The sequence below is a fragment of the Anomalospiza imberbis genome, chromosome 10 (assembly GCF_031753505.1).
Source record: "Anomalospiza imberbis isolate Cuckoo-Finch-1a 21T00152 chromosome 10, ASM3175350v1, whole genome shotgun sequence".
In the NCBI taxonomy this organism is placed as follows: Eukaryota; Metazoa; Chordata; class Aves; order Passeriformes; family Viduidae; genus Anomalospiza; species Anomalospiza imberbis.
In genome coordinates, this window is record NC_089690.1 from 4,490,375 (window position 1) to 4,502,399 (window position 12,025).

At 49.4% G+C, this 12,025-nt stretch overlaps 1 protein-coding gene across 5 annotated transcripts in view; it reads right to left on the reverse strand.

Moving 5' to 3' along the window:
• The window catches only part of TNIK (TRAF2 and NCK interacting kinase), a 154,383-nt gene that overhangs the window by 36,547 nt on the left and 105,811 nt on the right, over positions 1 to 12,025 (reverse strand). For 4 of the 5 annotated variants that reach the window (XM_068200291.1, XM_068200289.1, XM_068200293.1 and 1 more), the window contains exons 11-15: positions 11,181 to 11,247; positions 10,141 to 10,345; positions 2,061 to 2,171; positions 1,492 to 1,578; positions 24 to 224 (exon numbers count right to left, since the gene is read on the reverse strand). In XM_068200291.1, coding sequence (XP_068056392.1) covers positions 24 to 224; positions 1,492 to 1,578; positions 2,061 to 2,171; positions 10,141 to 10,345; positions 11,181 to 11,247 — 671 coding nt within the window. The remainder of the gene's footprint in view (positions 1 to 23; positions 225 to 1,491; positions 1,579 to 2,060; positions 2,172 to 10,140; positions 10,346 to 11,180; positions 11,248 to 12,025) is intronic. The other variant, XM_068200290.1, reaches the window with a different exon arrangement.

Genomic DNA, 12,025 nt, shown 5'->3' on the forward strand with positions numbered 1-12,025 from the left:
TCATCCTCCCTGCTCTCCCTTACCTCCTTGGCCCACGCTGGCTTCTCGCTGGCATTTATCCCTTCTTTGTAGTGGTAGAGGGGTTTCTTCTCTGCTGGCCTCTGGTCCTGCCGCTGCTGCTGCTGCTGCTGCTGCAGGGACACCAGGTAGTCCCGCTCCTGCTGGAGCTGCCTCTGCAGCCTCTCCGCCTGCCGCTGCTCCTCCAGCTGCTTGCGCTTGTACTCCTGCCCAGGAGAAAACACAGTGACAAGGTGCCCAGCCAGCCTGCAGCCTGATCTGTTTGGGTCAACAATGGGGCCTGAGCATCTGAAAGGTTGTTTTCTGGCACAGCTCACTGATTTGGAAGACTTTGGGGACTGAGCTGTAAAGCATCCCCAAGGAGAGACAGCAGAGCCAGCAAATTCAGAGTTGTGACTGTGCCAGTGATGTTTTGCAGCCTCTGAACTGCCTCGTTTGGTAGGAATGGGGGATGTGAGTGCTGCCTTGTCAGGGAAACCCTGCAAGACCCACTGAGGGCTGTTGTTTGCTTAGGAATTACCACTGACTTTGCCCAGGTTTTTCTGGATAGAAAAATGAGGGATCAATTCAATGAGGTGCCAAACATCACCTGGTCAAGATGGGGCTCAGAGTAACCTGGTCTAGTGGAAGGGGTCCCTCCCCATGGCAGGGGTTGGAAAGAGATAGTCTTTAAGGTCCCTTCCAACACAAGCCATTTCATGATTTTATGGCCAGACAAAACCCAGCTGAAGCCAACTCCTCTGTAGGACCGATTAATTGATCCTGGGAAGAGCCAGACTGCAAAGCCAACTGTGTGATCTTTCTGAATCCCTACAGCTCTATGAGTTTAAAAGAGTAAATAATTTTGAGAAGTCCTTTTAAAAGATAATGGCTTGTGTGAGGGCTTTTGTTTTTCCTAAATAAAATAGCAAGACAAAAAAAACCCCAACCCTGTAGATTAAAAGAAAATGCAGTAACAGACAGCTACCAGCAGTAAAAAGGATAACTCAAACCCAAATGAAATAAAAAAGAGGACATCTAGAATGCAAACAGCACACAAGGGAATAGACAGTGTTCCTGCAAGGAAATGGACACAAATGCCTTCACTCAGAACACGAAGAACAGCATGGCAGGGTGGGTTTGATGGATGCAGGCACGCAACAGCTCGACCACCCCAACATGCTGCAAACAGCCTCCAAAACTTCACAGCAGCCACCAGGGCTGCTCCTCTCAGGAGGACACACACACACCAGTGCTGCGGAGGGGACGCAATGAGAGCCGTGCACCATGAGGGGAGCCAGCCCCGAGCAGAATGGGGGATGCAGGCATGCTGCAGCCACGGAGCAGGACAGGAGGCTCCAGGTAGGGTAGTGACAGTGGTGTCCCCCATGTCTGGGCATGTCAGGAGGCACTGGGGGGACACGGGTGCACGCGGGCGCATGCGGACACGACAAGGGCAGAAAGCGGCAAGCGTGGCCGTGGCCTCCCATTTACCAGAAGTAGCGCTTGCTCCTGCAACAACTGCTGCTGCAGGATCTCTAACTGTCTCTGCTCCTCCTCTAACTGTCGCCTGATGTACTCCTGGAGGCATGTGCAGCAAGAATCAAAGGAAAAAGAGAGAGAAGGTAAAAGAGCCAGTATTTCTGGAGAGGAAGGAGAATGAAGTGGGCACCCGCATCCGCCCCACCCAAGTGATCTGATCAATCAGCTCTGGCTCCCAAGTGATCTGATCAATCACCCTCCATCCCTGCCCAAAGAGCCCAGGGCGTCCACCACTCCACAAGAATGAAACCACTGGGAAATGGCAAACATTACCCAAGAATAACAAAAAATCTGACCCCAACAAAAAGCGGGCGTGGAAAACCTGCACCAAGTGCCTTCACATCTGCGGGCCAGCAAGTGGATCCACACAAATAAACAACAGCAGTGAAAGCAACGCACGCGGTGTTAACAATTAAGCAATTTGCTCTCAAGTGGTAAAAAATGAGTGTTTACAAGAAGATCTCTGATTAGAGGCAGAGGAATCCGTGCTGAAGACGACTGGCCCACTCCCACCCGGTTACCTGCTCGTGCTCTGCGCGCCGCCGCTCCTCCTCCCGCCGCATCTGCTCCTCGTAGTGCCGGCGCTGCTCCCGCTCCTGCTGCTTCCGCAGCTCCTTCTCCCGCCTCTGTTGCTGTGGAGGGGCAGGAGGTACAGGTCAGCATCCCCATCCCTCTCCCCGGAAGACTGAAGTCCTTTTTCTCATAATTTCTGGCCTGTCCCCTTGCCCACAGACCCAGAGTGCTCCCACCCATCCAAGGAGATGCCTTGCCAGCAGGCTGGTCCATCTGGGTGGTAGAGGGACTCCTTGATCCCACTCCATCCTCACACACTCTGGCGTTTGGCACTGGCTGTGGAGAACCCACAGCATCCTCCTAGCCAGAACCAGGTAATTTCTTCTCCCAGCTGCAGATGAAGCCATGGGGGCAGTGCATGGTCCCCATGTCCCAGCATGGCCAGCCAGGGGGTTAATGAGGCCTCAGACACCTGGGAGCTACAGGAGCCCATCACCTACAGGTAACACATTTCAGCCCCAAAACCACCCATGAGGATGAGGGACAGAGCCAGGGGACTTACTGCCTACTGAGAGGGAAATGCATCTCTCTTTATGTTTGCTGAGACCAGAAACCAACAAGGAAGACTCAAAATCCAAGGGTTTTTCCTTTTTGAAGCACCAAATGAGCAGGATGGGACTTCCCTTGCCATTCTCAGGTCATGCCTGCCCCACTCCCTTCTGGGTGCATCCCTGCCTGCTCCACTCTGTAGCACCTTTGCTGAGAGCAGTATAGGGAGTTTTGGGGTGATGACAACCAACAGCCTGCTGTGAGTCACCCTGGGTGCACCTGCAGCCCCCACACGCCTGCTTTTAACCCAGCCTAACTCCTGCAGCTGCCCAAACCATCCCGGGAGCAGGGGCTGGCAGCGAAGTGCTGCAGTGCTGCACAGGCTGCTCGCCAGGGCAGCCCCTCACTGCAGCACCACATGCAGCATCGGCAGAGGGCACTCAAATGCCGGGATTGGCTCCTGGAGCTGCCTGCCCTGACTCCATCATCTCCATCATCTGCTGGGTGCAGCCGTCAGGAAGGCACCCGCTGAAGCAGAAACCTGGCCCTTTTTTCTCTTTTTTTTCCCTGTCTTTTTTTCTCTCCCGTTGCCGACACACGGTGGCTGAGCAGACTGCGGTGGGAACGCTGTCACTGGAGAAGCTGGCAATGCCATGCATTCACTGAATCGTGGGGAGAGCTGGAGCAAGCAGCTGAAGAGCTGGCTGAGCATTCCAGAGACCAAGATGCCTCTGTGTGAAACCGCTGCTCTGCAGGAACCTGCATTGCACAGACTGACTGAAAATCTGTATCTATCTGTAGGTAGAGACACTGTATATTCCTCCATATTCTATATATTTGTGTCTCTGTGGAGATACACATCTAAGGGTATCTTTACAGACAGATATCCATGGAGATAAATCTATCTACAGATGTTTTAACAAACATTTAAAGACCTCAACATTTCCATCAGGAGCCACCGCCTGTCCTGCTGCTTCCTCCTCGCCCACAGGTAACATCCACATGGATTCCAATGATTTCCCTGAGCTGCAGCACACCTTTAGTGCCACCTACAGCAATATCTGTCAGAGCTGCTCCACTTGCCTCAGGGAGGGAAAACTGCATCCAACCTGAAATAACCTGCCAGCTCCAGACACCGGTGTGTCCCACGCCAGGCACAGTCACCGGCACTGCCCATGTACAGAGGGGATGCATGTGCTACTCTGTGTGCACGCCTGTCCTCGCTGGCAACAAGGGAATGTGGGCCTGGGTGTAGCTTTTGGAAGTCTGCACTAGAAATTGCAGAGGGCTCAGCAGCAGGACACGGTCACTCTGCAGCATCCTGGTGATACACAGGATTTCTTGGCTTTGCCAGTGCTCCCTTGACCCTCCTCGGGTGATGGTCAGTGCTCCCATGACCTCTGAAGCACAGATCTTCAGACTAATGTCTTGAATAAATGTTACCCTGAGCTTCCAGTCACAGTTGTGTCACACTGGTTTTGAGGTGGGTTTTAATGGCTGGTTTTTTTAGTTAAACTATCACGCTGCTGAACAAAACACATAATGCTCGTGTAGGCTGGGCTTGGCTGGCAGGAGGCAAGGCCCTGAATATCACAGCCATTTCTTCAATAAAAATCACCCAAATGGTCTTCATTTCCAATCTAGTAGGCAAACAAATCCAAATCCTTCCAAAGAAGAAGGCAAAAGCAGTTTTCTCAAGGAGGGAGTGGCACACCATCCTTCCTGGGTACCATGTACCCCAGTGAGCTTGCCCCACTTCTGGTCCCTTTCCTTCAAGGCAGCATCTCACCACCAGCATTCTAAAAGCCTATTTCACTCTAGGAATGAGAATTGAGGCCCACAGGTACCAATTCCCTTCAAAGCCAGGACTCTTTTGGATACTTAAAGGCCCCCTGCACCCTGCTGCAGCCAGGGGCTGAGGCTCTGAGCAGGATCCAACACACACATTCACGAAGGCCAGGAGTGCAGCCCTCCCCTCCAGCTCCACAGCACATCTGTCAGGTCACATTATGACCAGGTCATTTGCCACGGTAGCATTACCAGCACCTTCAGCTGAACACTGCAGCCCAGCAGAGCAGGGCTGAATCAGCTGCCACCCCTGTATGGCCCTGCTGCAGCAGCTGGCAAACATCTGAAGAGGACCTGGCACTGCAGTGGGCAAAGCCCCAGTCCCCCCAGTACCAGGATGATGGGGACCGTTTTTGAAGGAGGGATTTGGATCAGGGAGATGCAGCTGAGAACAAGTGTATGTGGAAACAGAAAAAAAAAAAGAAACAAAAAAAGAGAAAGATTCAAAGATCTCTCTTTCCTTGCCTCCTTTTCTCCCTTCTTTCTGACCTCCCTCTGCCGCTGCAAGAGCACACTTCCCACATTTCTCCAAGCCTGAAACTACTGTGTGTATTTACACTATCCAGATCCATTATTCATGCAAGGCAAGAGCACCAATTAATTAGGGCTGCATTTATATAACTCTGCAGGTAAAGCTATATGTAGCCGCTTGTAAGCCAGAATGGGATCTTATTTGCACTGCACCAGATATGACAGGTTTTAAATATTGATGAGAGAAGACACATGAAGGCAAAACCTCTGGTGGGGAGGCCCTTGGAGGCCTGGCATGAAACAAGGACTTCAAAGAGCAAGCTCACTTTGCTAGATCAGACACATCCTGGGCTAAGAGCAATGAGAGAGCTGCAGCTGCCCCTTGAACCCCGTGAGCTCAGAGAGGCACTGACACTTGCAAGAAGAACCTCCTGGAAACCCTGGCTTGCTGCTCCCAAACACCAGCATGAGCCAGGAAAGTAGTGGAAGGGGAATTTCAAGTGACAAATGAAAACAAATATTCTAGGTGGTTGCATCGTTGTGACAGGCTCATTTATCTGAGCCACCAGGGAAAGAGCGACTGTGGCTGGAACATCATCTTATCTGACATGCCAAGCACTGGAGCATGGAGAGGTGTTTCCCACTGGTAGAGAATCTGGGTCAGAACTTCCCACCATGGCAAACAGGGATCTGATTTGCTCTGAACCACTGCAGAACTTTTACTCGGGATCACCATGAAGGGATGCCCTATGCAGGAAAAATCTCATGCTTCAGAAACTATGAGCCCTACAGGCTTCCTGACCAAAGAAAAATGAGAGAGACATGAGGTTTAGCTCATAGCTGTACTACAGGAGCTGCTGTAACACACCTCTCCCTGGAAATGGGTGCAGGAATGCTGCTGGGACCACTGCAGTGTCCCCACGGACCACACAACTATGAGAGGGCTGCCATCCTAATGACAAGGTTCCTACAAGCTGTAGAACAACTGCACATGCAGAAGAAAATAACAAACCACCATTTTAGATAACCTAAATTTACCTACAACTAATTGCTGAATTTTTTTTTTTTTTGGAATTGCTTTATAAGAGCTTCTAGTCGATGGTGTTCTGCTGGTTAACATTTACAGGCGCTTCAGCAATTTTTTATCCCTTGAACATCCAGCTCTGCAAGTGCACTAACTGGAACCTCAAATGAAAACAGCCAGATGCTTAGATCTGCTTTGTACATTCCCTGTAATGATCTGACCTTCATTTTATACCTAGAACAGAGAAAAATCCACAATATGGCAGAAAAATGAGGTTATGTAAAGCCCTCTCTGACTCCATCTGCCCACTGCTGCCAAGAGGTCTGCATAGAGATTTGTCTTGCAGGATTCCTAAAGCTCCTGACCCCAGGATGTGTTACTCCTACAGCTCAGCTGGAGTTTTGGTGGTTAAACCAGTGCATCAAAGCTCATTCTGTGCCAGCAACAAATGGAAGGCTGATTAGGGAACTATATATATCTAATATATGTATATATAGGGAAAAATTAAAATATATTCAAGCCTATTCACCCTTCTGCATGACACAAACATTTTCTGCAGTGCTGTTGGATCTATTGATATTTAATTTCCTAATTTGAGGGTTAGTTCTGGTGCACATTTTGAATTCATGAGACCAACTTTCTGTACGAGGGAAAACAAAGCTGCAACTCTGCTCCCATGAAAGTCCCGGTTTCAAAGCTGGCTTGGGCATTTTTACTTCCACTGCAATTAAAGACAGCTGCAAATCTAAATCTCTTTAGCTGCCTGGAATAAGATTCAGCCTCAGAGAAGGAAATTGGTCAGCTCCTGAAAAAGGAGACCCAAGTGTCCAACAGATGCAAGGAGACACGCAAAGCATGGCAGCAAGGTCTCGAGGGCACCAAGAAGGTCATAAAGAGACCACCAGAAGACTTCCTCACTTGACTTTTTTCTATATGCATTTGATGTTATTGTTAGAGCAGCATCAGGAGATGGTGGATTTCCCAAAAAAAGCCCTAATGTGGGAGGTACTTTGTTAGAGGTTCAGAAATCCCCACTTAGGAAGATCAAGGTGACAAAAAATGATTCTTTACTTTTGAGCTCCGTTAAATGAGACATGAGAAATTGTAGGAGCTCTACCCCTGCCAGTATTTAAAGACAGCATTGGAAAACCACCAAACAAACCTCCTGAAGGTCTGCACTGACAGGAATGGGACAGTTATCCCACTAAGGCCTTTCTTCAGCTCTTTTGCTGTGCATCTCCATTACAAATTAACTCCAGGCATTTCTGAGCTTGCCTTCTAACATCAATCCTTTTGGAGCTGCACTTGGTCCCAAATGCCAACTCAGTCCCCCAGTCTGGACACCTCCACGGCATCTTATGATGAGTAGGAGCTCTTTCTGTAAACACAGTAATATGTTTGGCAGCTTGAACACGCTGACTTAGGGGACCCAAAAGCCACCAGCTCCAAGGGTTTATTTGTCCCGCCTGCTCTACTGTGTTTTAAAGGTCAAATTTATTTTGAAAACACAGTAATCTTAATCTTCCATTGGTCTCTTCCCCCAGAGATCTGCTGGTACCAGTGCTGCCTGCTGGAGGCACACCCCATCTTAGTCAGACCATAAAGTAGCATGGAAGAAATCCTGTTCCCATTAACCAAAATAAATCCCCGGCCAAGAGTCATCAACGAAAGTTAATGCAAAGCTGGTGTAGGAAAAAGCAGAGAGGCCCAACAACAGCAGCCTGGCTGGAGCAGCACTCCACACCCACACAGTGTGTTGGGAGCCTCAGGACAGCCACACCAAACTCAGCACAACTGTGACAGCTGCTGGTGGCTATCAGTCTGCCCATCAGAGGCTCCCTGCCCCAAAACACCCAGGAAGGGCAAAGACCAAACTGTATCCCTGCAGCAGCCATTAAACTTTATTTGCTCATCTCTGCACTTACAGATTTTCTGGTTTTGCAGATTCAGGGCACCTTGCAGCTGGCAAAGCCGCAGCCATGCTGGGGAGCATCTGTCCTCACCACTGCCACAACCCACCAGAAGGTCTGTACCTCTTTCAAGGACTCCAGCTCTAATCCTCACCATAGCAACTCAGCCTCTCCTTGCTCACCACGCCAACGGTGTCTAATAGAGAGCAGAGCTCATTTTCCTCTGTGGCTGGATGCAGGTGAAGCTAAACCTGGCCAGATGGACCTGAGGAAATGGGCACTTGAGAAGGTGCTTGGGCTATCACAGCTGCCAGCTGGCCCCAGCATCTGCCCTGATCCTGACTGAGCCCGTGGGACAGATCACGTCAAGGGGGGCAGAGGATGCTCTTCAACTACAGCCCCCCTGCCTTTCCCCACTCCTCTGACATGGCAGGAGCTTGCAAACACCTCTTGGCCAGCTTTGCTCCAGCACATCTCCCTTTCAACTGAGGTCCAAAAGCTGTAAGGCAGCTGGGAAGAAGGCAGTGGGTCAAGAGCCCAGCAGGGCTGTTCTGAGCCACTAGAAAAGGCATTGGGTTTAAATGCTGGCTATGGTGGCATTAACTTTTAATGACTTGGGGACACAACAGAAGGGAACAAGCAGAGCCCAGGGGACTGAGCACAGCCCAGCCCAGCAAGGCAGCAACTCTGTAGCTCAGGGCAGAGCTCTCCAGCTTAGCAAAGGGATTAATCCTCCTTTCAAAACCTGCCTGGGAAGCGGCAAAGAGAGAACAATTTTCTTCTATGTGAAGAGAACATATTAATACAGCAGCAAGCATTGTATTCATTAAAGGATTGCAGTTAATCTGGTGTTTGCTTTTATTCTGCTGTTGTTCTGCTCCTGTACTGCTTGCAGCAAGCAGGCTGGGACAAAGGCAGCTTGCAACAACAGTCCTCACAAACATCCACTGGGGCAGGGGATTTTGGGGTGCATCTGTGTGCAAACCTTGTCCTCTCCCATAGCAGCCTCAGGATGGGTGCAGGGCTCTAGCAGAACCTGACCTACAAGATATTGAACACTCTGTGCTCTGACAACACGACAGACCTACATATCTACCAGACTGAAAAAATGCTTTGCCTGGGATTTGCCTGTGTTGATTTTTGCCCTGGAGGGGCTCAGAGGACCACCTCGAAGAGGGGACATACCATCACCATCACCACCATCAGCTGCCTGAAATTCCTTCCTGTCTGTGTCCCTGGCCTGAGGCATTACCCAGTACAGTGAGAGATTGGTAAGCAGAGTAATAGAACTCTTGCTCGTGCAAATTAAGGGGGTGGATGCTCTCATAGTCCATTTACTGAAAATCCTTTTATCAGACATATTGGTGACCTCTTCAGAAAGCTAATTTAATGACCCTCAACATATGAACCCTTCAATGAGTCACTTGGGCGGAGTTCAGAGCAAGGCAATGGGTGTCTTTTTGAAAAACCCCATCAAAACCCCCAAGAGATGGGGAAAAGCCCATTATTTTTTGGTGAACTTCTTCAATACAAGAACCAGGAGCTAAAGCAAAAGCAAGCACTTCCTCCAGAGCACGTGGCCAGACTGAGCAGCTCAGGGACACCCAAAGTCACAAGGTCAAATCCTGCAGCTGGATTTTAAATGGGGTGGATAATTTTAAGACCAATTGCATTTGTGGCTGGTATGTTAAGACAAGGGTAATGAAATCTTATCCTTCAGGGCACATATGGACCATTGCACAAGTCAGGCAGGCATCTGCCCCTCCCATGCAAGAGAAATTGTAATGGGCAGGGACTGTAAGACTGAAGTTGAAATTATGGATTAAATGGGACACAAATGGCACATGGATCCAGGGATAGGGCAAATGGAGCTTTTCAGGTTCTTCTCAACTGTAATAGTCCACAGGAGCAAATAACGATAATGAACTTGACAGATGCTGGATTGCCCACCTCGACTGAATACAGCTGTCACCCCAGTCATGGGCTAACTCTGCTCAGTAGTCCCAGGGATCCCTTTAGGTTTGGAGTTCCAAGGCTTTATTTATAGCAAAGCAGTACTATTACCTTCACAAAAGCTGGCAACACTTGCTATGGTGGGGAGAGTGGCTGGAGGTGGCGACGCCAAAAGGATGAGCAGAGGGGCTTGACCAGTGTAACAAAACGTTTGGGGTTACTGACTGGAGATGTCAGCACGTGACCTTAAACCATGCTGAGAACAGTCCCTTGGGACCTGCCACCAGAAATCCTGCTGCTCCACCCAAAACCAGCTCAGCCCTGGCCAGTTACCTCCTCCAGCCTCCTCCTCTGCTCCTTCTGCTCCTCGATGCGCTTCTGCCGCTCGGCCAACAACTGCCGCTTGTGCTCCTCGTTCTCGCGCTGCTGCTGCTCCAGCTGCTGCCGGCGCAGCGCCTCCGAGCGCTCCTTGTTGGCCAGCTGCAGCCGCAGGAAATCCCGCCTCAGCGTCGACTCCCCGGGCAGGTTCAGGATGGAGCTGCACACAGGAGAAGCATCAGAGCGGATCCCCTCCCTGCAGCCTTCAGCCTCTTGCCCCTGTGTGGTTTTCCAGCGTGGCCCCTCTCCTCTCCATCCCAACAGCATCCGAACACCCGACAGAGCTCGGGCAGCAGTGGGTGGAGGGATGGGGGCCTGCAGGTGCCAGGGCAGGGTGACAGAGCTTTGCTCATGGCTCATTGGTCATTTACTTACTGTAAATGGAAAGGTTTCCTTTACATTAAGTTTCTAACCAAAGCCTCTGGTGCTGCAGTGGCTGGCACACACTATATTTAGCTGTGCACAAAGCACATTTAGCATGAATCATTGTCAGCTATTAAAATACTACATTATCTCAGTGAAATAATGGAATAACCTGATCCTAATTACAATGGCTCTGAAAAATGTCAGCAAAGAAAGTTCCAGCCCCACGGTGCTTGCAGCAGCACCTCGGAGGTTTCATGGTGAAAAATTACATGGGAGCAGGGAGTTAGTTACACTTGGATGTAAGGAACCACATTTTGAAGAATTTTTAAATTTCACCTCACATTTTTCCATATACCAATATCCACACTCCCATGACAGCACCATGTTGTGCTGCAGATCCCACAGGAAATGGGGTTTTCTTCCCCAGCTTTTGGTTAAGGTGATCCAGAGCATCAGTTTATACCCACGCACCACCCAGCAGCGAGAATTTCCGCTGTGCTGCCCGGGAACAGGACTCTGTGCTCAGAATGTCCTTTTTCCATTTCCAGTTCATATGAGCCCATAATCCAAGTTGATTTTACACAGAGCTAAAAGGGATGTAAGGGCACAAATGAAATTCTGATTCTCACCTTGGCTCTCCAGAGTCGTTTTCCTCCTCCTCCTCCTCACTTCCACTGTACTCGTACTCTGTCTCATCTAGGAACAGAATTGCTCATCAGTGCCCTTTGCTGGACTCATTTGTTTTTCCAGTGGCTGAAAACCCCAGAGCTCTGAAGGCAGAACAGTCAGTTGTCTTTACCTTGCATGACCAAGAATAAGCAGCATTACTGCTCTGCATTTTGTGGTTTTAAGGCCAGGGCAGCACCAGCACAGTGGGCAACAGCCCTGACAACCACAACCCTTTGATGTAAAGATGGAAGTGTCCACAAAATAAGAATTTATCCCCATATGACAGTGAGTGACCCCCTTCTTCAGGATGGTTCTGCAACAGGAGGTGCAGCAGCAGCGATTGGAGCCACAGCCACAGGAAGGTGGGATTTAAACAAGGCTCTGAAGGCACCAGCTCCTCTTTCCCTGAACATATGCTCTTCCTATGCAAATCCATGTAATTTCCAGGCAATGAAGATATCTACATAAAAGCTCACTGCAATGTTGTGTTACATACTGCAATTTCTGTTGGGATATCATCTTTATCGGATGAAGGGAATTATAGTCAAAGAAAGGATTGCATTTATCCAATTACTCTCCATCTCTAGGGTCCAACCTTCATTTGCCAGACTAAACACATTTAATACTTCACTGGGATCCCATTTTATTGTTTTGATTGTAGTGAAATCTATTACAAGGGGCTGGAAGGTACACATGAAAAATTAATTCCGCTACCAATAAGAAGAGAAATAGCAACACATTAATTTGTTGGATTCTACAAATGAGCTTTCAAATTAAAATTCAGTTCACAAGCAGCTGAATACCT